Below are 25,175 nucleotides of genomic sequence, written 5' to 3' on the forward strand. Positions count from 1 at the left end.
ACATAGGTATCTCCTGATAGGTATTTTTGTTTCCTTTGGATAAATCCCTAGGAGAGAAATTGCTGGGTCATAGGGCAGGTCTATTTCTAGTGTTCTGAGAAATCTCCAGGCTGCTTTCCACAAGGGTTGGACCAGTTTACATTCCCATCAGCAGTAGAGGAGTGTCTTTTTCCTCACATCCTCTCCAACATTTGTTGTTACTGTGTTTTCTAATATATGACATTCTTACATGTATGAAGTAGTATCTCATCTTTATTTGCATTTCACTGAAAATCGATTACTTTGAACACTTTCTTACATGTCTGTTGACCCTCTGTATCTCTTCCTCTGTTAAGTTTTTGTGCATGTCCCCACACCATTTTCTGCTGAAGTTTGGGTTGTTTTTTTGTTTGGAGTTGAGTCTACTGAGCTCTGTATGAATCTTGTTCTACACCCTCCTCTAAACCACTCTCAAAGAGGCACTCTTTCACTAGCAGCAAGATAGTCAACGCCAAGGAGAAATGCCATGTCAGCTAAGATCAAGAGTACCATCTTTACCCAACCTGAAGATGGCTGTCAAGGTTCTCCTTCTTGTATTTTTTGGTAAAGACGTACACATTTGTCTCAGGTCAGAGAGTGTAGCAGGTTCTTTTGAGTAGTGCCTGGCAGTGTTCACACTGACTTCTGAGAACCCTGCATACACTCTTCAGTTCCATTTTCTATTTTCTGTAGAAACCTTGTAAAGATGCGGAATGGTGGTTTACTTTGCAAAAAGCTGTGTGAGTCATGTGAAAAGCATTCTGAAGCTATAGAAGGAAAGAGTTAACTCTGAGAGTGGGGTCAGCTTCAGATTTGGACAAAACTGGCTCATCAGACTCCATCTTGGCCACTGTGGGCACTGTTCCCCACAGAAGGGCAGCCTGATAGTGGCAGTCAGGATGGTTGGGAGTGATGGAGGTGATGTGTTACTGGGAAAGAGGAAGAGAATCAGCAGGGAGATATGTTGGTTACTAACTTTAGGAGTGTTTGCGCTTCTGAAAAATCCACAACTGTTGTTGACTTAGCCTTTCCTGAGCCCCAAGACTGGGCTAATGATTAATGATTAAGCTTTGGACCCTGATATTTTGCTACCTAGGTTCATTTTCTGGCTTTGCCCTCTCTTTCCCTTTTCCTCTCCTTCCCCCTCCCCTTTTCTCTTTCCCCTCTCCCCTTCTCCCCTCCTCTATCCTCCCCTCTCCCTTTCTCCCTCCTCTCCTTTTCCTCTTCCCTCTCTCCACTTTCTTCTACCCCTCCCCTTCTTCTCCTTCCCCTTCCCCCTCCCCCTTCTCCCTCCCACTGTCCTCCCTCCCCCTTCCCCCTCCTCCCTCCCTTATCTCCCTCCCCCTTCCCCTTCCCACTGTCCCTCCACCTTCCTCCTTCTCCCTCTCCCCTTTCTCCTTCCTCTTCCCCTTCCCCCTCTCCCCTTCTTCCTCCCCCTTTCCCCACTCCCCTTCTCCCTTCCCCCTCTCCCCTTCTCCCTCCTCCTCCCCCTCTTTTTTCCCCCCTCCTCCCCCTTCTTCCCTCCCCCTCCTTCTCCTCTTCTCTCAGATCTTGAGCAGGTTTCCTAGCCTCTCAGTGCTGTTCAGTGAGGGAGCTGCCTTCCCTCCAGGGTTATTGAAAGCAGGTACAGATGAAGTTCTTGGAAAGCCTTTACTACCTGCAACTACAGGAGCCCAGAAACCAACCAACATGTGCTTTTTAAAAACAACTTCATTGAGGTATAACTTAAAGACCATAAAACCTCACTGTCTGGGGGTGGTGAAAATTAATAGTTGTGCATTATCTTATTCTGTAACATTTCCATCACCCCATAAAGCTTGTTGTTGTCTCTTTACAGTCAGTCTTGACCCCCTGCCCTGGTCCCAGAAAACACTTGTGTTTTCCATCTCAGTGGATTTGCTTTTATTTTTAATTAAATTTAATTAATGTATTAATTAGAGGTAGGAATAGAGAGGGAGAGAGAGAGAGACCTGTAGCCCTTATTCAGAGCTTGTGAAGCTTTCCTCCTGCAGATGGGGACCAGGGGCTTGAACTTGGATCCTTGAGCACTGCAACACATATATACTTTGTCAGGTGCACCATCACCCAGCTTTCCCTCTATTTCTCTCTTCCTTCCTTTCTGTCTTCCTATTGGTCTTCCTTCCTTCCTCTCTCTCTCTCTCCCCCTCTCCCTCTCTACCTCCATCCCTCCCTCCCTCTCTCTCCTTCCTTCCTTCTTTCCATTTTTTCTCCTTTATTTGATAGGACAGAGAGAACCTAAGAGGGGAGGGAGATAGATAAGAAGAGACACCTACTTCACAACTTGCGAAGCTTTCCCCCCTGCAGGTAGGGACCAAGGCTTGAACCTGAGTCTTTGCACATGCTAATGTGTGTACCCTACCTGGTGTGCCACCACCCAGCCCCTGCCTTTCTTTTCCTATTCCAAGTGCCAGTGATGGTACTCAGGGCCCCATGCATAGATGACATGCACTCTGCTGCTGAGTCACACTCCCAGTTTAAAAAAAAAAAAAGAGGGAGAAAGCACCCATAGTACTACAGGGCCATCTGTGGGGCTGGATTGGTTTTGTCGTTTGGTCTCCTGTGATGGTGGAGATCAAACACAGGTCTCGGGCGGGTGCTGTACTGCTGAGCTACACACACCATGGATTTGCCTTTCCTGAAGGTTTCTGACTTATTTTCCCTCAGTATAGTTTTTGTTGTTGTTTTGTCTTGTTTTGTTCTTAGAGGGTGAGATACAGGAAGGGGAGAGTGGGAAAGAGAGAGAACGGAAGATGTCACAGCATTGCTCCACCACTCAGGAAACTCCCCCTGGTAGCGAGAGTCATTGAGCCCGCATACTCACGTGGCCCAGTGAGCTCTGCCAGATGACCTAACTCCTGGCCTCTGCTGTGTGATATTTTTGAGACTTTGTACCATGTGTCAGCATTAAGCAGTGCTCCATATTTTGGGCATACCACAGCTTATCTATTCATTAGTTCATGGGCACTTGAGTTGCTTTGGCTTCATAGCTCTTTTGCTGCTGTGAACATCTGCATGTGTGTCCCTGTCTTTTCACTTCTCCTAGTTAAACTCCTATTTGAAGAAGAGCATGAACTGTGGGAGGTTCATATCTTGCACCTGCTGGATCATACTCATCTGCAAAGAGGTTGTTTGTGTCTGTCTGTTTTGTGTTTTTCTAGAGCACTGCTGACATCTGGCTTATGGTGATGCTGAGGGTCTGAACCTAGAGCATCCCGATCTCAGGCATCAGAGTCTTTTTGCAAGGCTTTACGTTACCGCCCCAACCCCAGATTTCTCACTACAGCTCAATCCACAGTCCTCTTCTCTGTTCCCCTGAATAACAACAAATCCACACTCTCTGCTGGGAATCAGCTCGGGACAGAAGCCACTGTCTTGTGAAGATAACATAGGCTGAGAATGGTAGATATTAACAGGAAACTGAGATCACTCATCAGTATTTATGAAGGACTTTCTCTGTGTCAGGCCCTGGACTTCCCATAAATAATAAATTACTGGCTGCACATGATCCAAACCCCAAGTCAGTCATCATGGTCTGGACATGGCGCCTTCTCCTCTCATAGGCAGTTCTTAGCCTCAGACACTGTGAGTCTCCTTAGAAATGCATTTGCATCTGATCTGTCAGAGACATTCCAGCCTATTTAAGGCTTTCACATAACTATCAGTCGGGGGCTTGTGGAAAGGACCCTACTGTGTACAACCAGAGGGAAGGGCAAGTCAGCCTCTCTGCCACATGCTGCTGGTCTGGGAAGGAGGGGCATCCCTAGCACCTCTCTTTCCTAGCACTCTTGGTACTTTTGTGACTAGTGTTTTTGTTTGTTTGTTTGTTTGCTTGTTTGCTTGTTTTGCCTCCAGGGTTATCACTGGGGCTGGGTGCCTGTACTACAAATCCACTGCTGTTGGAGGCTATTTTTTCTCTTTTGTTGCCCTAGTTGTTTATCGTTGTTGTTGTTCTTATTGCTGTTGCCATTGTTGCTGGATAGGACAGAGAGAAATCGAAAGAAGTGGGAGAGAAAAATAGACACCCGCAGACCTGCTTCACTGTGAAGCAACCCCTCTGCAGGTGGGGAACTAGGGGCTCGAGCCTGAATCCTTACGCTGGTCCTTGCGCTTTAAGCCACCTGCGCTCCGGCCCCCCTGTGACTAGTGTTTTACCCCTGCTATTACTTAACCTGACTACAGAGGTAGTGCCTTTATTTCTTTTTTAAAAAAATATTTATTTCCTTTTTGTTTCCCTTGTTTTTATTGTTGTTGTAGTTATTATTGTTGATGTCTTCGTTGTTGGATAGGACAGAGAAATGGAGAGAGGAGGGGAAGACAGAGAGGGGGAGAGAAAGACAGACTCCTACAGACCTGCTTCACCGCCTGTGAAGCGACTCCCTGGCAGGTGGAGAGCCGGGGGCTTGAACCGGGATCTTTACTCTAGTCCTTGCGCTTGGCGCCACGTGTGATTAACCCGCTGCGCTACCGCCTAACTCCCAGTGCCTTTATTTCTTCACACTTGTAGGTTTACTCTCTTTGTTGAGAATACTAGTGGTTTTTTGTTTGTTTGTTTTGATGGAGACAGAAATTAAGAGGGAAAGGAGGAGAGAGAAAGAGAACAGCAGACACCTGTAGCTTCACTTCTCTTGTGAAGCTCCCCCTGCAGATGGAGAGGACTGGGAGCACGAGTTCTCTACCCCAGCCCGCCTCTTTGTTGTTGTTGGTTTTTCCCCTTAGGTGAAGCTCATAAGCCTTTCTTTTTGGTTGTATTTGTGGAGAAGAGTAGATTAGAGATGGTCCCAGTGGCCTTATTGACCAAATTGGAAATTGCTGTTTCTGTCTCATTCTGACTGGCGAGCAGTCTCACTGCATTAGAGTGCTCTCCTCTACTGCTCCTAGTACAAGAGCCCCAGGATACCAAAATCACTGGCTTCATTTCTTTACTAATTACCCGCTGCTATAAAGCACCACTGACTCCTATTCAGCCTACAGAACCCAGCTGGGAAGGTCCTATTTCCTTAGTGCCTTCTCTGATGGCTGCCACCATCACCCTCTCCTGCCTTAGTTCACTCCACTGAGTGTTCTTGGCATATTATGTGTGTATCTGTTTTTAACTGTGTGCACTGGGCCTTGAGTTCTGGAAGTGTGTGTGTGTGTGTGTGTGTGTGTGTGTGTGTGTGTGTGTGTGTGTGTGTGTGTGTGTTTCTAGCATCCAGCACAGGTTTTTCTTAGACATTTGTAAAGTTTTGAATGAGTGAGTGAGTGAGAATACTTCAGGTTCAACATAGAACATAGGCCATGAGTATGTCTAAAGACTTGCTGAACAGAACTGCGTGGGTCAAGCCACAGGAGTGAGTGCAGGCCAGCAAAAGGCCCTCACCTTGGGGCCATGGTCCTTTTTTTTTTAAACAAGATTTACAAAGCACCAGGAATCCTAGCTACAAAGAGAGAAGGAATGAGAACAAACAATGCAGTAAATGGTTTAAAACCTAGGGCATGGTAACAGAATCTAAAGAGAGCAGATCTAACCTCAGCATAGGAATGAAGCTTACTCTTCCTTATCAGGGGTTAGGACCTTAGGAGTCCTGGAGCTGTGGCTCTCTGAGTTTTTGCTCAATAACCATATCTATGTTCGAGGAAGATTCAGCTAGCTTGCTGGAAACAGAGCCCTTCAGGCAGTGGGTCAGACTCATGTAAGATGAATGTCCCCCAGAAATCACAGAGGTTTCACAGCCCTGATGTGTCCCCTGGTGCTGGGGCTCAGCCCTGGATTGCACGCATGGCAAATCATGTGCCCTCACAGCCCCAGGCTGAGAGCTTGAGCGGTATCCTGACGTGTACTGGGAAGCCTGTAGTTGCTGCTCTGGGTTTAGAACATGCCGACGATGACCTGCACCCACACAGGGGCAATGTTCTCAGCATCTGAGCTCCACTTTGGGGAAGTAAAAGCCCCAGGCACTTGCTTGAATGTGCATTTTCAGTACACCCACACAAAGGAAGGAACTTTGCGAAGTTTGCCACTTACCAGCCCAAATAAATGTGAGAGTGGGAGCACAATGAGCTGGGGAAAGGCTGTGATGTGTCCTAGGCCAGGAATGAATGCTCAAGAGACAGAGAGGATGCCCCCCAGTGGGAGTGGAGATTGTTTACTAAGGTGGTGTGGTCTCTAACTTTTCTTGGGCTTGGCCCTGCATGATTGCTTTTGGAAATCGTGCCAGAGAAAGCAACACAGGAGCTTTTGGCAGGAACTCCAAGCTTGGACCCTTATCTGAGTGTGAGATGGGATGTGGTCAGACTGCACCGTCACACCGTGGAACGTCTAGGCAGCAACTCTAAACAGCTGGCTCCACATGACACAGCCTCACTACTGGGAACCCCATCTCCACTCTCCCTCTTGCGTCACCTGGTGGGGTGCTGAGGGAGTGGTGTGCCTCAGGCAGGCCCAGGGCTGGGTGGTGGGGGTCATCTGCTTACTCACCTGCCATGATCACTTCCAGATGGTTAAGTTGGATCCTACTATTTTTAAAAGATCATCTGTTTCTATCATCTCTGAATTATTACATCTGTCTGGAATCTTCTTGCTTTATCTAATATGAATCCAGGTTCTAGGTTTCCTGGTGGGAAACCTATAGTGAAAGGTTTCGGCTTATTAACCATCAGGCTTGCTCAGGCTCAGAAAAATCAAGGCCCTTGGACACAGGACCGTGAGATAAGGGTGATGACAGTGGCATGCCTTAAGGTTTTTAAATTAATGATTTAACAGTAGTTGATAAGATTTTAAGATTGCAGGGATATAGTTCCACACCCATTAACAGTGTCACACCCCTCTTTCCTATAGTAACTACCATAGCTTCCACAAAGTCGTGGGAACAGTTTGACTTCTCTCTCTTTCTCTCTCTCTCTCTTTTTTACTTTAAGTTCTTGTATTTCAGTTGTCTATATTCCCCAAATGAGCAAAGCATTCTGGTAGTGGTCTCTCACCACTGTGCTTACTTCACTAAGCAGAATCTACCCTCTTCCCACCCCCAGTTCATTCATTTTGTCCTGAAGGGACACGATCTCATCTTTTTAAATTACAGAGTTGTGTTCTGTCCCATAATTTCTTTTTTTTTGAAAAAAATCCCCTCTCATAATGATTAAATAGTGATTTATAAGATTATAATTTAATATTAACACCATTCCCACCACCAAAGGTCTGTGTCCCAACCCCCACCCCCCCTATAGTGAAGCTGAAAATCTACCCTCACCCTCCACCCAGAGTTTTTTACTTTGGTGCCATACTTCAAGCTAAGTCAAATTCTACTTTATAAATTTCTTTATCCAGTCATCCGTTGATGGGCATTTAGGTTGCTTCCATTCTGTGGCTATTATGAATAATACATTCCTTGGAGTTAGTGTTTTCATGGCCTGTGGAGATACATATATATCTCCAGAGTTTCTTTCTTTAATGGTGCTCAGGGTGTTTTCCTCTGCTCACCTTCCTTGGACAGGCTGGTGTCCACCACTCCCTCTAGCTCCCCAGAACAATCTGTCCCACTGTGTTCCAAGTACTACTGCCAGGGTACCTCCTGCCCTCTCCCAGGGTCTCCAGCTGCTGTTAAGTTATCACAGCTTTGCCACTGTTTTCAGTCAACACACAGAGCCCCTGCCAAGACCAGGATTCCACCTAGTTCTGTCAGAGATGTCTGCAGACACCTTGTTGTGAGCCTAACACTTTACTTTCTTTCTTCCTCCCTCTCTTTCTTTCTTTTCCTTTATTGGGGGATTGATGTTTTACAGTCAACAGGAAATACAATAGTTTGTACATGCATAATGTTTCTCAGTTTTCCACATAACAGTACAACCCCCACCAGGTCCTCTGTCGTCCTTTTCCAGGATCTTCCTCCCCCACCCACCCCCAAGTCTTTGACTTTGGTGCAATACGCCAACTTCAGTCCAGGTGCTGCTTAGTGCTTTCTCTTCTGATCTTGTTTTTCAACTTCTGCCTGAAAGTGAGATCATCCCATATTCATCCTTCTGTTTCTGACTTACTTCACTTAACATGATTTCTTCAAGCTTCATCCACTCATCTGTTGTTGGGCACCTGCGAGCCTAACACTTAACAGTGTCCTGTTGGGTAATTGTCACACCAGGTAAACACTAGGAGGGTTTTTGAATTAGAGAGGAGGGCCTAGAACAGCTGGTGCAGGTGAGCCTAGAGACAGGCCTTCACAGAAATCCTTGTTTGGTCACATCACCCTCAGTGTTGATCATGAAGAGGTTGGTGGGTATGGTGCTTTGTACAGGCCCCGGATTACTTCGCCTGCACAGGCCCGGTGTGAGAGACACTCATGGTGCCCCCTTCTGCAACAGAGGAAGATGCTGGCAAATTATGGTGTGTTCCAACCCGAGTCCAGTTCTAGCCCCAGTCTGCCTGGCCCACAGACTGCGTCTCTCCCTCCACCTCTCTCACTGGGAGTGCTGGCAAGCTGGGATTCCCCACTTGCCTCCTCAGTCCCTTGGCTGATGACTTCCTTGTCATTCCAGGACTTCTGCCATGGCCAGGTGATGTGGCCACCCCTTGGGGCCCTGCAGGTGAAGCTTGCTAAACCTGGGCAGTCCTGCAAGCAGGTGTGTCAGGAGAACCAGCTAATCTGCGAGCCCTCTTTCTTCCAGCACCTCAACAAGGAGAAGGACATGCTCAAGTAAGTGGTGGAGGAGGGCAGGGCTTGGCTCAGCCTCCACTTTAGCTGGTGGGTTAGACTTAGCTTGAGAGGCTTGGGGACTGTCAGGAAAAGATGTAGGCAGGAGAGCAGGTTGTAAAGTCACTCACCAAGCCCCCAAAGTTAGCCCAGCATTCTTGCTCTTAAGTAGATGATATCATGTAGCCTGCTAATATACTTAGTATTGAAATGGAAGTGTAACGTTTGCATAAATAACATTTACCTTGACAACTTTGGAAGATCTTCTACTTGTTTCACCCAAGAGCCCTGGAGCAGAGGTGAGACAGAACCACACACCCTGAGCAGGGAAGGGGATTCATCTCTGAAATGTAGACTGTCCCCAGGAGAGCTATCTTGAACTGTTTGAATTTCCTGATACTAGTGTTCGTTTTAGGAGTGTCTTTTGCTTTGCTTTGCATCTGGCAGTTAGAGTCGAGTACTTGCAGTTCCCAAATTTCCAGATGACACTTCTTCTGACCTCTGACTCATGCTCCCTAACAGTGCTAAATCTGATCTCCTTTTCTTGCTCCCCCTTCTCTCCTCCCTCTCTCTCGTGCTCTCTGATTTTTTTTTCCACTAGGGTTTCATTATGATTCTATCTATAGGACCCCACTGTTAACAGTGGCCACTTTTTGTGGAGGGTGAGAGAATAGAAAGGGAAAGAGGACAAGAGAGGGAGAGACAAGAGACAGGCAGAAAGATGAGACCCCTGCAGCACTACCCCACCTCTTGTGCAGCTTCCTTCCTGCAGGTGGGGGCCAGGAACTTAAACCTGGGCCCTTAGGCATGGTAACATGTATACTCTACCATCTGAGCCATCATCTGGCCTCTGTTCTCCCATTTTATTTAGTGCAGTGCTGGGGGGTGAACCTAGAGCCTCACACACTTGGGACACTGCTTTTCAACTCATTTTTATGCTGTATTTTGAGAGGGAGAGAGAGTCAACAAAACAACATTCCACCATCCTTGGGATATCCTTGATACTATCTGTGGTGTGCCCATAAGCAGTGCCAGGGACTGAGCCCAGGGCATCACACACAGTAAGGCATTCGCTCTGCATGCTGTGTCGTCACCTGGCCCCACTGTGGTCCCAGTGTTTACCACACCCACTCTGGTCCACACAGTGTTTACTGAGCTCCCCCACCAATGCTGTTCCCCTGTGTGCCTGAGAATAGAACCCAAATAGGAGTCCCCAGCAGCATAGACTGGGCTTCTGACTAGGGACCGTGATCAAGGCCTGGCTTGGAGAAAGCACAGGGTCCCACACAGCTGTCCCTGGTGAGGGGGCTCGAGTGGAACCATGGGGGCATTTCTTCTGTTCCCTTGATTTTCTCACCTGTGAAACGGCGTGTCTTGAGTGATAGTGCAAATCCAGGGTAGCTGGTGCTGCAGACAAAACAGAACTCCCTGCAGAGACCTTTGGGTAGTGGAGCAAGCCCACAGCACCAGGCTGAGCCTAAGAGACCAGTCACCTCCCAGAGCTCTCTCTCTCTCTGCAACCGTGCAGCCCAGACTGAGCCCAGCAGAGCAGAAGACAGTGTGTAGGTTGTTCCATGGCCAGGCCCTGCACCACAAGGTCACTTACCCACCCTGTCTGTACTGTAAGCATGTGGGTCTCCTCATACAAGGTTGGGGGGAATGCTGTGTTTGTAGCATTTGTTGTCCACAGTGAATCCTCTATAAACAGGAACCCTAGTGAGTACCCTGTTCCCTCACTTGTAAACTGTATGTTGCAGAGCCCAGCTCTCAAACAGGCTATTGGGAGGCAAGCCTGGCTGGTCTGTGTCCATGGTGACTCCTACAAGCCACTGCTGCTTTTTCTTCCACCTGGGGATGGGCAGTGAAGCAGGGCTGCCTGTCTCTCCTTTCTCTCCCCCTCTTAATTTTCTCTCCGTCCTGTCACAGAAAAAAGGGGGAAATGGCTGGCAGGAGTGGGAGATTTGTTATGTAGGCACTGAGCCTACATTAACCCTGCTGGTAATAAAGTAAATAAATAAAAAGAGTAATAGTAAACAGACTGAGATGTAAGTGTGAACAATAGCACAAGGAAGGTCAGAATGGTGGGGCTGGTGGTAAGGCTCCAGGGGGGAGGGGGGGACTCAGAGACTAGCTCTAGGATGATGATGATTGGGAGCAAGGAGGGAGCTGAGCAGGGGAGTGTGCCTTATAAGCACAGGGCCCTGGGTTTGGTTACAGCCTTATGTTTACAGAGCACTGCATATAATTACACAGCACTGTGATAGATAGATATACACATGTATCACTGCATATAAACAACAAAGACCAAAAAAAGAACATCATAAATGGTAGTGCAGTGCTCTTGTCTCTCACACTGTCATTGCTTTCAGAGGCTTAACTATCATCATTACAACCATGACCGTTGACCTCAGGGTCACCCTCCTGTGCCAGATGCAGACTGAGCTGTGCCAACTCCCTTCCTTGTCCCATGATGTGACTTTTATACCCATGCAACTAACTCTGTTTTGATTTGTGCTTTACTCATGGAAGTCTCAATTCTTGTCAACAGGGAAGAGATTGGGCTGGGAAAATCTGGGTTTCCTGCTGCCTCTGGAAGGTTTCCAAATGTTGGGAAGGGAGAGCAGAGCATTACCCCCCACCCCCAATACTTCTGTCTCCTCTTGTCTGCTAACTGCCTGGCCTGTCCTCTCTTGCTGATTTTGCTCTGTGATTCCCAGCTCATCTGCTGGACCTTCTGCTAAGTCCTCTGAGGGTGTCAGTCTGGGTCCTCATACTCCTCAATTGAGTCAGTGCTCACTCTTATCTCGCTCCTGCAGTTGCCAGGGAGCTCTGTAGTTTCTCTCAGTGCCCTAGCCCCTTTGGTCTTAGAGTCCCATCTGGGAGTTAGAGGCAGCCAGAGGCTCAAGGTCTTGGACCATGAAGGTGATGACAGGAAGTGGGGCATTAGAGGATTTCCTAAAGGAAAAGTGGGTCACAGATATGGACTTTCCAAGTCCCTCACAGATTACTCTTACTGGCCAACCAAAAGATCCCATTGTCCATCATTGAGTGAGCATTTGAAATGGGGTCCTTTATGCTTAAACAGTTTATTTAGGTGAATTGTAGAAACTGAGATGCTATCTTCCTGGCACACAGCTAAGCTGGGGGTTGCAAATCTCCACAGCTAGTCTCAGACCATGTGACAGGGAATTCAAATGTCAGGTAAGAAGGTGATCTTAGGGACTACGGAGAAATCTTGCTGGGGGTCAAGTGGCGCACACCTGGTAGACCTCACACATCACCACAGCAGGACCAGGGTTTAAATCCCTGGTCTCCTCTTGTGGGTGGGAAGCTTCTCATTTTTCTCTCTTACCCTCTATCAGAAAAGAGAGAACAAGAGAGAAGGAAATGAGGGTGGAGCTGTGCAGACACTGAACTCCAGCAATAACCCTAGTGGTAAGAAAAAAAGCCCTCCAGCTTCTGCCCCAGCCCCTAGGATTTAGTCTGCCATGGTGTCCCTATGTCAACCTGTGTGTTGTCGGGGCTGCAGCAGAAACAGCCTGTCCACGAGTGGTGTGCAGAAGCCCTCCCCTTGTGTCCACACACCCAATGTTCCCTGTGACCACAGGCAGGTCCCTGAAGCTTCCTTGAGGGGTGTGGGCATCTCTGGACGCACTTGAGGGAGTCCGTCGTTAGCCTGCCGCTCCCTCCTCATAGCCCTTGACTGGGAGGACTCGGGCACTAGCACAGGAGGCGGCTGAGGATCCCCAGCACTAGCACGCTCTCCAAAATCTGTCTCCACAGCCCCACAGCCCTCACTGCCCACTCCGTGGACATGGTGTCCTCAGGGTGCCTGTCTGTTCCTGGGATATTTCAGACAGATGGAATCTCTCTCAAGCACACTCACTTCTTCACATACTTATTCCCTCATTCACATAAACTCACCATCTTTTTTTTTTTTTTTTTTTTGCCTCCAGAGTTATTGCTGGGGCTCAGTGCCTGCACTATGAATTCACTGCTCCTGGAGGCCATTTCCTTCCCTTTTGTTGCCTTTGTTGTTTTATCATTGTTGTGATTATTATTACTGTTGTCATAGCTGTTGTTGTTGTTAAGGCAGAGAGAAATGGATAGAGGAGGGGAAGACAGAGAGGGGAAGATAAAGAGAGACACCTGCAGACCTGCTTCACCACCTGTGAAGTGACTCCCTTGCAGGCGGGGAGCCGAGGGCTTGAACCAGGACCCTTATGCTGGTCCTTGCACTTCGCACCATGTGCGCTCAACCCGCTGTGGTACCGCCCGACCCCCTCCATCCATATTCTTATGTACTCACTTATATGCTCTCAAACTTCTTCACATACATTATTATTTTTTAGTCATTTATTTTGGGGCTGGGTAGTGGCACACCTGGTTGAGTGCACACATCACCATTTCTCTTACTGGATAGGACAGAGAGAAAGCGAGATGAGAAGGGGAGACAGGCATGAAGAGAGACACCTGCACTCTGCTTCATTTCTACTGAAGCTTTCCCCCCCAGCTGGTGGGGCCTGGGGGCTTGAACCCTGGTCCTTGTACATGGTAACGTGTGTGATCATGTGGGTACATCACCACCTGGCTCCTACACACACTATTTTTTTTTACTTTTTTTCTCTTTTAACATTACTTACTTACTATGTATTGGGTGGATGTAAAAATTGAGAAGGAAGTCTAAAGAAAAGATACCTGCAGCACTACTTCACTGCCCATGAAGCTTTCCCCTTGCAAGTGGACTTGGGGCTTGAACCGGAGTTCTTGTGCAGTGTAACGTGAAAAAACAAGCTCTTTGAGATAGAGGCCAGAGTTGGGAACAGGAACATCTGGTTATTCTTACTTCTCACCCCAGGCGGTGACCCCCATCAGAGAAAGCAAGCCAGCTTTGGTGCCTGCCCACAGTGAGTCAGCTGAGCTGCTGGGAGAAGATAGTCCAGGACCTGCGCAGGCCTGGCTCAGAGCTCTACTTCTCCACAAGCCCAAGCTGCTGATCTCCAAGGTCAGGAGGTGCTACTGTCCAAGGGTGACTTCTGCCCCCAGGAGACCATCCACTGCTTCCTATGGGGAGACCACGGCCATATAAAAAGGAGTTTGTTTAGACCAACAGAACAAACATGGTTTAAAATATTTAAGTATTTAATTCGCTCTCACTCCTCAGAAGTAATGACTGCTGAAGCTTTAGTGCACATCATTCTTGACTTTATATTTTCTTTCTCTCAAGAGGGTGTGTGTGTCTGTGTCTGCATGTTATTTTCAATCATTTTGTTACTGGCCCTTCCTTGAAGACAGTTCTTCATACTAGTGTTCAAATTTCTACATCAGTGTTTTTCTTCTTTCTTTCTTTCTCTCTTTCCTCCTTTCTTCCTTCCTTCCTTTCTTTTTTTCTTCTTTAAGATCTATTTCATGACACTGGGAGGGAAAACTCAATGTAAAGCCTGAACTGGGTAGAGGTGTATTGCACCAAAGCAAAGGACTATGGAGGTGGGGCACACACAGTGGAGAGCTTTGGGGTCCTGGTGATGGTGGTGGAAAGGGCCTACATTAGGCTGAGTATGCTGCAGACACCTTTCCTGAGGAGATCAGAAACTGTACCCAAGTGTAAATAACTGTACTATGAATCATCAATCCCCCAATAAAAATGATATTAAAAGATTAATTTCATGAGAGACAGAGGTCATAGTAGCAGTCTAGCCCATTCAGTGTCAGGGATCCACCAAGCCCAAGGACTCTGCAAGCCCAGAGTCTGACTACTATGCCACCTTCTGGCTTTACTTCCATCTTTTTTAAGGGCCGCATAGAATCTTCAAGTACAGAGGTGTGTGGTTTTATTTAACCATTTGTGCTCGGTGTGGGTCCAGGCTATTTCTAGCTTTTTCTCCCATATAGAAGAACTCTACTTTGCAGTCTTGAACACACATTCAGGCACCCAGACATCTCTGAGCCTAGGGACCTCACCCCTAAGTGGGGAGCTTGTCCAGGTCAGGGGGTGGCAGCAGGAGAAGCCAAGGTGCTGCCCACACCTCAGGAGATGGACTGTGTAGCCAGTAACCAAGACCAACCTCCAACCTGTGTCTTTCTTTTCCTAATCAGGTACAAGGTGGCCTGCCAAAGCTCAGAGCTGGCCAAGGACATCCTCGCACCCTCCTTTGACCCCAAGAACAAGCACTGTGTGTTTCAAGGTGACCTTCTGCTGTTCAGCTGTGCTGGTGCGCACCCCAGGCAGCAGAGGATCTGCCCCTGCCGGGACTTCATCAAGGGCCAGGTTGCTCTGTGCAAGGACTGCCTATAGGGGCCTGGGCTGGGCCCGCACACACTCCACTGGAGAAACACAAGCTCCAGCCTGTTAGGGCAGAGCCAGTGGCTCAGAATCATTCAGGGACTCTCGCCAGAGCCTGGACTTCTTGGTGGAAGGTATCCACTTGGTATTGCTGCTGCTGTGGTCAGCATCACAGTGGAGTTTGCACCAAAACAAAAGGAGAGCAGACATCAGGCCAGGAACCTGGCTTCTCCCTGGCACAGCTTCATTTTGAGGAGCAACTCTAAGGAGACTCGACGCAGCTGCTCCAGAGTAGGCGAGAGTCTTGGTCTGGGTTGTTTTGTTTGTTTGTTTTCCAATCAAACACAGGAGAGGAATTGAGCTGATCAAAAAGAGCTTTGTATGGGAACTTTCCAAAATCCATCAACTTATTTATTTGGGAGGGGGAGGAGGAGGGTCGGGACAAGGGATTGATCACACCTTTTTTCTTTGATTTTCCTTCACTTACCTTCCACCTTCACTATGTTCCTGTCTGCTTCAAGCAGGGTGCAGGAGGGCGAGACTTGGTGTGCTGTGGAGCTGGTGGCATTCTTAAGCACAGTCCTCAAAGTAGTTGGTGTCAGGACAATAAGAAAACTTGTGTGTTGACAGATGGCAGCTAGAGGGCACACACACATGCACACTCTCACTCACTCACTCACTCACTCACTCACTCACTCACTCACTCACTCAGTGGGGTGGCTTGTCTGAGTTGTCCAGAGAGCCCAGCCAGGGACCAAAGATGGGACTGTTTTGCATTGAGTGTTGTGAGTGGGGTGAGTACGTAGGCCTGAGGTTCCTGGGCCAATGCTGCCCTCTCCCGGGCTCTTGTGGGAGTTTTCAAGGCTGAGGATGTCATCACAGGCATTTGGTCAGCAGGGGGAGCCTGGGGACAGAGACCCATTTTCCCATTGAGGGAAACCATTTAGCAGAAAACTGCTTAAAACAAGCACAGGAACTCAGAAGGCAAGGGAGCTGCTGGAAAGTTCCGTGAAAAGAACCGTCTGCCTTGTGTTCCAGAAGCAGCAGGAATTGCTGGCTGGCTGCCTCTGAACTCAGGGCCTTTCTGCCTTCTGGTTCTAAACATGTCAGGGCAGCTCAGCAGAGCACTTTTTGCAAGTCCCTCTTGCTTTCCCCAATGCAGTACTGGCAGGCAGTTAAGTCGGACTTAGTGCTGCTAGAGCTGCTGCTCCCAAGGCAGACAAACCCACACTCCAGGCACTAAGGGCATTATGAGTAGATGCGGCAATGGACATATGAATGCATATGGGCTCCCAGGTCTCCACAGACCTGCCCACAGAGGAAACTGTGGAGAGCACCCTATCTCCCTGCACAGAGAAGGGCAGGGCTCCTTCAGCCCCAGGAGAGGAAAGCTCCTCTGGTGTGGTCTGGGCATCTTAACAGAATCCTAAACCAATCCTGTTTAAGTTAATAATGGCTCCACAGGGAGAAAATCCTCAGACAGGACCTGTGTCTCCCTGTGCTATGAGCATATCCTGCCCGGTCTTTAAACTTTTGCACTCCCCCCCCCTTTTTTTCTAAATGAAAATTTGGGTTTTTTTCCCCCATTGTGATCCTAAGTTTTTTAAAACTTAAAGAGGAAAAGCAAAATAATTAGATTTATTGAAAGAAAAGCCTTGCCTTCGAACTAAAAACAAATTCAAGAGTAAAAGTTGTTTTTACTCCTAAAAGGAGAAACACACCTCCTTCAATGCCAGTAAACACCTCATTGATTCTGTGTATGTGAGTCAATTTGCACATGTACAAATAGAGACACTTTTTTGCGTTTTTGCTTAGGTTGGGTTTTTGTCACTGTTCATAGTTTGCTTTTGTTGTGTTTGCTGTGTATGTCCAGAAATGCTCAGTCTGTTTCTTTGATATTTATTATTTCTCTGATGTGCCTTTTCACTTTTTCTTTGGGGTTGGTTTTCAGAACTTGGGTGCTGTTAAAAGAAAGACAGATTCCAGCTTGAAGAAAGGACTTGTCCCTGTGTCACTACAGGTGCTCAGTCTGGGTACCAGAAACACCTTCCAGGCCAAGTATATGTACACATACTCCCCCATAAGCCGTGAAAACCCCAAGAGAAGGGCTGGCTTCCCTAGACCAGCCCACACCTGCCCTTGGCTATTCACCCATGTCTCTGGGCTGGCTGGCTGCCAGAGTGCCAAGGGGCTTGTGCCCACAGCCAGCCAGGCACTTGGTGAGGTCTGGCCGAGGCAGACCAGCCCTCTCTGAGGGGTAGCACTGAAGGGGAACAGGCTCCTTGGAAGCACTGGCCTATGTACACTTTATCTAGTGAGCATCATCAAGGGAGGAGACTATGCAGCCCCTTTCTTTTTCCTTAGTGAGCACAGGTTCTAATAATGGTGACTATCCTGGGGTCTGGAGCACCAGTGCACCTCTCCGGGAGTTAAGGTATAACTGCAAAAAGCTGTGTGCTCCTGATTGGCAGGTTTGTGCTTCCTAGACTTAGAGCGTGTATAGACTAGACATTGCCACCCTTCCCAATTCTTGATTTTAAAAGGAAGAAAGTCTATTTTGTTAACGACAGGCTCTGTTGTATGTGTTACTATCCCAAAGCCTGGATTGCTTTATTTATTTAGAAATATTCTTTAAGTTCCATATTGGCTTCATTCTAATCCCACTCATCCCTATGGGACTGTGATGCACCTTCATATAGAGATGGATGGAGATTCCTGTTTATTTAGGAAAGTGGAGACTTCCTAAAGCCGAGGATAAGTTCCTTTCACTTTTGTTGGTTTCAACAAAAAGTGAGCAGCCAAGTTTTTATAGCAAAAGGCCAAATTAGCTGCGTAGTCTTGAATGCAGAAAAAATTGCCCTAGTTTTTTCCTTAGCACTTAGGGTTTCTGTGAGGATTCAGTGTTTAGCAGTGTCTGGCACATAGTAAGCTCTAGTAAATATTAAATATTGTCACTATTATAGCATTTCATAAAAATTGAGAGCAAGAGCTGAGCTCACATCCTATCCTTTGATTCAAAAGTAATACCTCCATGAAAATCCTATTCCAAGTTGATGGAGTCTTGTGAGAATTACTGGGTTACAGTGTTCTAGTCTCACTGCCCATTCCACTGGTTGAAATGTTACTGTATCCCCGAATGCACTGACTGGTTTGGAAATATGCCTGACTTCAACCCCAGTTGTAACTAGGCTGTAAGGACTTAAAAGCTGTATATGAGGAAGGTAGCTTTGGGCCACACAGTGAGCCTCACTCTACTGATGTCTTCTGGGCCATGCCAGGATTTTCTCTTTGCAGACTTTGTGAGCTAGAAATTGAAACAAGTTGTCTGACCTGCTCTTTAAAGTTAATAATAATTCCTCTTTTTATTTATTTAATTTTTTTTTTTGCCTTCAGGGTTATTGCTGGGGCTTGGTGCCAGCACTATAAATCCACCACCGACGGCCTTTTTTTTTCTGTTTTATTGATAAAACAGAAATTAAGAGAGGAGGGGGAGACAGAGAGGGAGAGAAATAGACACCTGCAGACCTACTTCACCACTCGTGAAGCTTCCCCCCTGCAGGTGGGGAGCTGGCGGCTCAAACCCGGGTCTTTACACATAGTGTGCTTAACCAGGTGCACCACCACCCAGCCCCCATTATATTCCTCTGACATACAGTACTGTCAATACTTTTCTGATTCTTTTATTTAAAGGGGATGGGAAAACTAGTTGACCATACTCATTCTCCAGGAAGTCCCTTTGCTGCCTCCTGCTGGTGGGGTGGCTGCATCACACTCTAGTTTGCAAGATCAAACTGAGGCTGGTTTGCTGTCATTTTTTTACTGGACTTGGTCCCACGGAAGACCCGGCCTCCTCCAGGCCAGCCTAGACTGTGTGCCACCCAGGTGTAGCCATCTGAGATGCTGGAGGGAAGGAATCTTCAGAACCATTCCCAGAGGCCCAACAATGCTTTCCCAAATCACCAACATATATATATATTTGGGATTTTAGCCTCCTCTGTAATAGACCTAGAACTTTATTTCCTTTCCTATCTTGGCCTAACTCTGGATGGATAGCAGTTTAGGAGGGATTGGCTAGAGTCCAGTGTCTTTTTCAATTTCCTTTGGATTTTCTTTAGCTGGATCAGCAGTCTCACGTGTCTATGGACCCAAGATTGGTGGCTTCTTCTAAGCATCTTTCCCTTTATCCTAGATACTGTGGAGCTAAAGATCCCCACCTTGCAGCTTGAGATGTGGCAAAAGCATAAAAGGAGAGTCCTGTGCTTCAGGCAGGCCTATCTCTGTGTCCATGAGGGGGTAGGCAGTAGTGGTGCTCAGAACCAAGTCAAAACTAAAATGGAAGAATAGGAACTTAGTGCAGTTTGCTACTCTACCAAGGCTTATCTGGAGAGAACTTGGGAAGCATTTTGCTGTTTCCTGTCTCAGTATTAACAGGACTATAGCAGAACAATTGATGCCAAAGGAGATGGTGACGTCCTTTCTACTGTAGTTGCTGTCACAACCTTGATGTCTTTAAGTTAATTTAAGCCGTTAACGTCTGTGTCTTCAAACAGCTCCTGGTACAACTATTTTCTACTGTTCACTTCTGGGGTAAAGTAGCGCTGTCCAAATGTACTGTACTGGCATAGAAAGCACTGCTTTGTTTTCCACTGTTGTAGAGAAAACTAGGGAGAACTTTATTTTTCAATAAACTTTTCTTGTGTGATAGGTGCAAGTGGTCTTCTGGGGGTGGGGAGTGGGAGGGCACAGGGTCACCTGCAGAACAAAGCTGCTCTCCGGCTACGACCTGCAGTGCTGGCACCTGGTGACTGCATCTCACCACTGGCACACTACACTGTTGGACATGCTGAGGAACAGGCATGTTTGAGGAGGGGGCAAAGTTTCTGCCCTCCATTTTCCCCAAAGGGAACTGAGTTAGAAAGTAGATTGCCAGGCTACTGGTGGGGAGGAGGGGTAAATACTGTTTAAAGATCTCTTAAGGGTACACTAGTAAAATGGCCCATCACAAAGCTTGCTGGACTTGGACACTAGCACTTGGCTAGAGAAATACCCTGAAAACATAAGGAGGTCTGAGTTTGTGTCCATACTCAGGGTGTGTGTCTAGGTGAGGCTGGAAATGAAGACTCAGTCTCTTGGGAACCAGCTGGGCCTCTGTCCAAAACTGGACACCACACAGTCCCAACCCTATTTTGTGGGTCACCCATCTACCCCTGTTTTTCCATGTGGCAATGCTAACATCCTATAGGACCTTCAGAATGCTGTGGAAGAAGCCACACTGAGTGCATCGGGTTGGGCTAAGGTAGACTATGGTCGGTGACCTCTTAGAACAGGGACAGGGAGCCTTTTTCTCTGTCGAGGTGCCATTTGAATGTTTGTTTATAACAGCATTTGCTGGCCATACACAACGATCAACTTAAAAATCAGCACTTAGTGTTTCTGTGAGAAAAGCACCTAGATTTATTGAAGGCCGAGTCCTGGCCTGCAGGCCAGATATACCCCACTCCTGTCTTAGAGCAAATCAACCTCCCTTAACCAGCAAAAGTCAGGCAGAGGAAGGTGCCCAGAGGCAGGGGTGAAGCCTAGGGAGCAGCTGCCCATTTCATCCTGGGCAAGATGGACTTCAAGAGTCTTGGACATGCGGTATGTGCAGCCAGCCACTTTAGTCTCCTGCGCAGAAGGGCCATCACCACATCCTCAGTCCACATGCTTGCAGATACACACACACACACACACACACACACTCCTTTAGTCACACAGAAAGTCGGCAAAGAACAGTGACGGCTCACCAAGGTCATCTCACTGTGCCATACAAAACAAATAAAGGTCTTTATTGATCAGACACTGTTGGCAGGACCAGCAGCAGCACTAGAGGTACAGAATGTTGTGTGTTGGGGGAACATCTTTATGGAAGTTATACTTAAAACTGCAGATGCCTTGTTCCATACAGAGGAGGAGTGAGCCATCGCTAACAGGCAGTAATGGGTCATTACCACTTAACACAGCATATAGATCTATGCATATATAGTTAATACAAACAGACTAGTTTCACATCTCTCAAAAATGGATCCTGTTTTCACATGAATATTCAGGTTTTCAGTGTACAAGAAAGGGTCGTGTGCTTAGTTCATCCATGCAAAGCTCCTACAGATATCACTAAATACTTTAAAAATAGAATGGTCTCCTTTGCAACACATCTGTTTAGATTTAAGATTAGTAAAACAGTATGAAACTAATGAAATACATTGATAGAAATTAGGAGGTGATACATACTGATGGTTCTGGGGACTTAAGTGGGTGGAGGGAGGGTGTAGTCTTCCCTTAAATTCTGCCAAGAGAGAAGAGACTGACTGGTTCAAGGAGGCGGAGCTGCAGGAGGTGGGTCTGGTCAGCGGCCATCCATTCCAGACTCAGAGCACCACAGAACGACTTTCTGCCAAGCCGAGATCTAACCCTACCAGGGAGAGCCCTTGTGCTCTGGAAGACTGAGAGCAACCATCCTGCCTGGGAGATGGGGAAGCAGGCCTCCCCTCCTGCATGCATGAGCTGAAGGGGTGCGGTGGAGGGTGAAGGGTGGAGGGTAAGGGGAAGCAGTGCAGACCCACCTGCTGGGCAGAGCTCCTTCCCAGGAGCACAAACTTCCCAAGAAAGAAATTGGATGTTCAGTCAAATCTTGGCACTGTCTGCCTGTGCAGAAACCTCTCGTCATCCTTCCTGACAGCCTCCATGTTGCTGCAGCTCACTCGAACATCTCGTAGTGGCGCGTCTGCCTCACCCTGGGCACCATGTCAAACAGGAGTCTGCAGAGAGGAAACAGGTCAGCACAGCACACCCCTCAGGTGCAGGGTGCAGTGGGGCTTCTGGGTTCACAGGCTGCACAATCATTACCTCAAACCCACTCCCCATTTCCCCCACCACCTCTGGAGACCACTCATCTACTTTCAGTTTCTAGAGACTCACCTTTTCTGCATACTAGATGAATTCATTCCCTGTGCCCTTGAATACCTGACTTCTTTCCTCTGGCAGAGTGTGTGTATGCGGTTTTGTGTGTGTGTTTGTTGCCACCTGGGCCATACACGGGGCTCAGTTCCTTCACCACACCACTGGCCATTTTTCCCCTTTTTTATTTGATAGATGAAGAGAGAGAGAGAGACTGCAGCATTGTTCTCCCACTGTTGAAACTCCCCTCACACACACTGCTGGTAGAGTCTGGGAGGCTTGAAGCCAGGTCCTGGTTCTCGGTAATGTGTGTGCTCTGCCCGACTGGGTTTGCCACCACCCAGCCCCCATATGATGCAGCACCTGCTTCACTGCTCAAGAAGCTTCCCCCCCTCCCCCCGGAGTGTCTGAGGGTGCCACAGTTTCATCATACCCTCACTGATATTCATCCTTTTTTGAAAATCATAGTCATCCTAGTGAGAGACAGGAAGCATTTTAACATTTAAAAGCAACTTTTAAGAAATGTTTCTCTCAGGGGCTGGCCTCAACCTAGGTGCAGGGCCTTGTCCATGAGGGTGGGGCTTTCACCGGTATGGCCCTTCTGGGAAATAAAATCTGAAAGTATGGGCACCCAGTGTCTGGCCTCACCCATGGGTGGAGGGTAGAGCTTTCCACATGAAGACACAACTCTTGCCTGCTCAATGCAGTGTTTATCACCCCCACTGTGGAGGAAGGGGCACAGATGCTCAGGCTAGCAGGGCCAAAGGGAGGACCACTTAGTGAACTATGAAGACAGCAGATGAGAAGGGAAGGAGGTCCACTGTGACATCTGCTAGAGACTTGTCCATTCAGCTGACCACCCCCAGGCTCAGTCAGGTCACAGGAAGGAAGTGATATGCAGGGGTGGAAAATGCAGGACTCCCGGCCCCCATGGAGACAAAAAAAAAAAAGCACTTACTTGACCCCATAGGCAAATATGGTGAGACCAATCAGCACGCCCATGCTGCCATCCAGGTACCAGACAGACGCATTATGCTTGAACACCTCGGCACTCAGAAGAATGGAGAAGCCCATGACACCGCCCACGAGCGAGTTAAAGCCTACAGGAGGAGTGGAGAGGCTGGTTTTAACACCAAGCAGAATGCCATCATCATCAAGAAAGCAGCCTGATGCCAGGCACACCCTTCACATGTTGTTGAGTCTCCTCCAATGTCACCAGAACCTTCAGCCCCCACTAGAACAGTCTTTATGGAGGGCAGGGCCTCCGACACTGTTGAGACATTCAGATATGAGGCAGCTCTAAACTGTTGACCATCAGCTGGGCCATGTGTCAACCTGGGATTTTCTCAAGCCTATGAAACCAGATTATTATCCCCAATTTACTGATGTGAAAACTTCAGCAGTATAGGGGTGGATAAAATGGAGCAAGGTCATACAGAAAGGGACATGACTGGGACTTCACATAAACCTGTATCCTTTGGGGAATTAAAGATTCACTTTCTAGGAAGAGAGATGGAAAGTATTAGTGCATAGCTACAGAAATCCCCAAGGGATAAAGATTGGGGGGACTTCTAATGGAGGGAGGGGATATAGAACTCTGGTGGTGGGAACTGTATGGAATTGTACTCCTCATATTCCACAATCTCGTCAATCATTATTAAATCAATAAAAGAATAAACAAAAGAAATCACCATAAAATAGAACTGGAGCTGACAATTACTAGTCACCACTCCCTTTCACATAGGTTACCTCAAATGGTTTACACAACTTAGGTAATGACACTTTAACAGTGAGGCCACGCCAGAAGGGGATGGCCTGGAACAGCTTCTTGAGTCTTTATGGTGTCCCTTCACCAGCCTCAGGTAACAGGAACTCAGAGGCAAACCCCAGGCCCACATTCCTTCTGTGGGGGCCTGGCTGAGCTGTGTGGTAACAGGTCCTGCTTCTTGGGACAGCTGTCTGCACACTACCATTAACTCTAGGTGCCAGCAGGAAGCCTGAGGCAGACAACCCTCGTGCATCCACGGAGGATTGTCCACCTAGAGAAGATGATGAGCAGGAGAGAAAGAAGGTTTGAATAAAGTCTAAGGGAGACTCCTCAAACCCAGGCTGTCCATATGGCAAAGCAGGTATTCTACCTGTGGAGTTATTCCTCCAACCCCATCTAGTGATTCTTGCTTCTAGCCCCTCCCCACCCAAAATCCATGTCTCTACCTCTCACCACCCCTGCTACCTAGTCAGGGTTTAAGGGGGCGGGCAGTGGTGCTATGTACAAGGACCCGGGTTCAAGCCCCCACTCCCTGCCTGCAGTAGGGATGCTTCACAAATGGTGACGCAGGTCTGCAAGTGTCTCTTGCCCTCCCAGTCCATCTCCCCATCCTCTCTCAATTTCTCCCTGTCCTACCGAATAAAATGAAAAAAAAAAAAAGTAATTAGGATGAGGATTTAAGTTACCATCACCCCTGGCCCTATTAACCCCTCCCTCCCCACATCTCCATATCTCTCAGAGCAGGAGGAGTCAGGGTGAACAACAGCCACAACCCTCCAAGAGAAAAGCTGTCTGATTCTGAGTATTTTCCAGGCTCCACAACTAGCATAACCCAGTGTGGCCAGCCCTTTTTGTCACTGTATCTGTGACTCTCCTTCTGGTTCACTGAGCTTTAGCAGCAAAGCTGGGCCCAGGCCAGGCTCCTCCTGGGGCCTTACATTCCTTACACTCCTGCCTGTCTTCACTTTTCTCCATAGCTCTTCACTTTACAGCATGATACACTTTGCTTCTTTTTTTTTTTTTTCATCTGGGGCGGGCAATGGCACACTCAGTTAAGCGTGCATATTACTAAGTGTAAAGATCAGGGTTGGAGCCCCCAGCTCCCTACTGCAGGGGAGATACCTCAAGAGCAGTGAAACAGATCTGCAGGTGTCTGTCTTTGTTTCCCTCTCTATCTCCCCCCTCCTCTCTCAATTTCTCTTTATCCTATCCAATAAAATTGAAAAGAAAAAAAAGCCACCGAAAGTAGTGGATTCATAGTGCCAGCACCGAGCCCCAGTGATGGGGGCTAGATGGGGGGGGGGGGAGAAAGAGGAAGGGAGGGAGGAAGTGACAACATGGGCATCTTTTCTGTCTCTACTCTGTACAGCTGATGGAGCAAAGCTCCTAAGCCCTGTATTTCTCAGTCAATCACTCACACCTGTTTATTGACACGACATGAAGTTTGTTTCAGCTGAGCCCCCCAGACAGAAGGACACTGCAAGAAGAGGGA

At 47.8% G+C, this 25,175-nt stretch overlaps 2 protein-coding genes across 6 annotated transcripts in view; one reads left to right on the top strand and one right to left on the bottom strand.

The window, feature by feature from the left end:
• MGAT5 (alpha-1,6-mannosylglycoprotein 6-beta-N-acetylglucosaminyltransferase) overlaps positions 1 to 16,103 on the top strand; it is a 361,514-nt gene extending 345,411 nt beyond the window's left edge. For all 5 annotated transcript variants that reach the window (XM_060178023.1, XM_060178024.1, XM_060178027.1 and 2 more), the window contains 2 exons: positions 8,545 to 8,702; positions 14,796 to 16,103. In XM_060178023.1, the coding sequence (XP_060034006.1) occupies positions 8,545 to 8,702; positions 14,796 to 14,994 (357 nt within the window). In that variant the 3' untranslated portion in view covers positions 14,995 to 16,103. The remainder of the gene's footprint in view (positions 1 to 8,544; positions 8,703 to 14,795) is intronic.
• A 4,667-nt stretch (positions 16,104 to 20,770) lies between these two features.
• The window catches only part of TMEM163 (transmembrane protein 163), a 266,400-nt gene continuing 261,995 nt past the window's right edge, over positions 20,771 to 25,175 (bottom strand). The window contains exons 7-8 of the mRNA XM_007532691.3: positions 22,874 to 23,015; positions 20,771 to 21,776 (exon numbers count right to left, since the gene is read on the bottom strand). Of these exons, the coding sequence (XP_007532753.1) occupies positions 21,716 to 21,776; positions 22,874 to 23,015 (203 nt within the window). The 3' untranslated portion in view covers positions 20,771 to 21,715. The remainder of the gene's footprint in view (positions 21,777 to 22,873; positions 23,016 to 25,175) is intronic.

The sequence above is a fragment of the Erinaceus europaeus genome, chromosome 18, assembly GCF_950295315.1.
Source record: "Erinaceus europaeus chromosome 18, mEriEur2.1, whole genome shotgun sequence".
NCBI lineage: Eukaryota > Metazoa > Chordata > Mammalia > Eulipotyphla > Erinaceidae > Erinaceus > Erinaceus europaeus.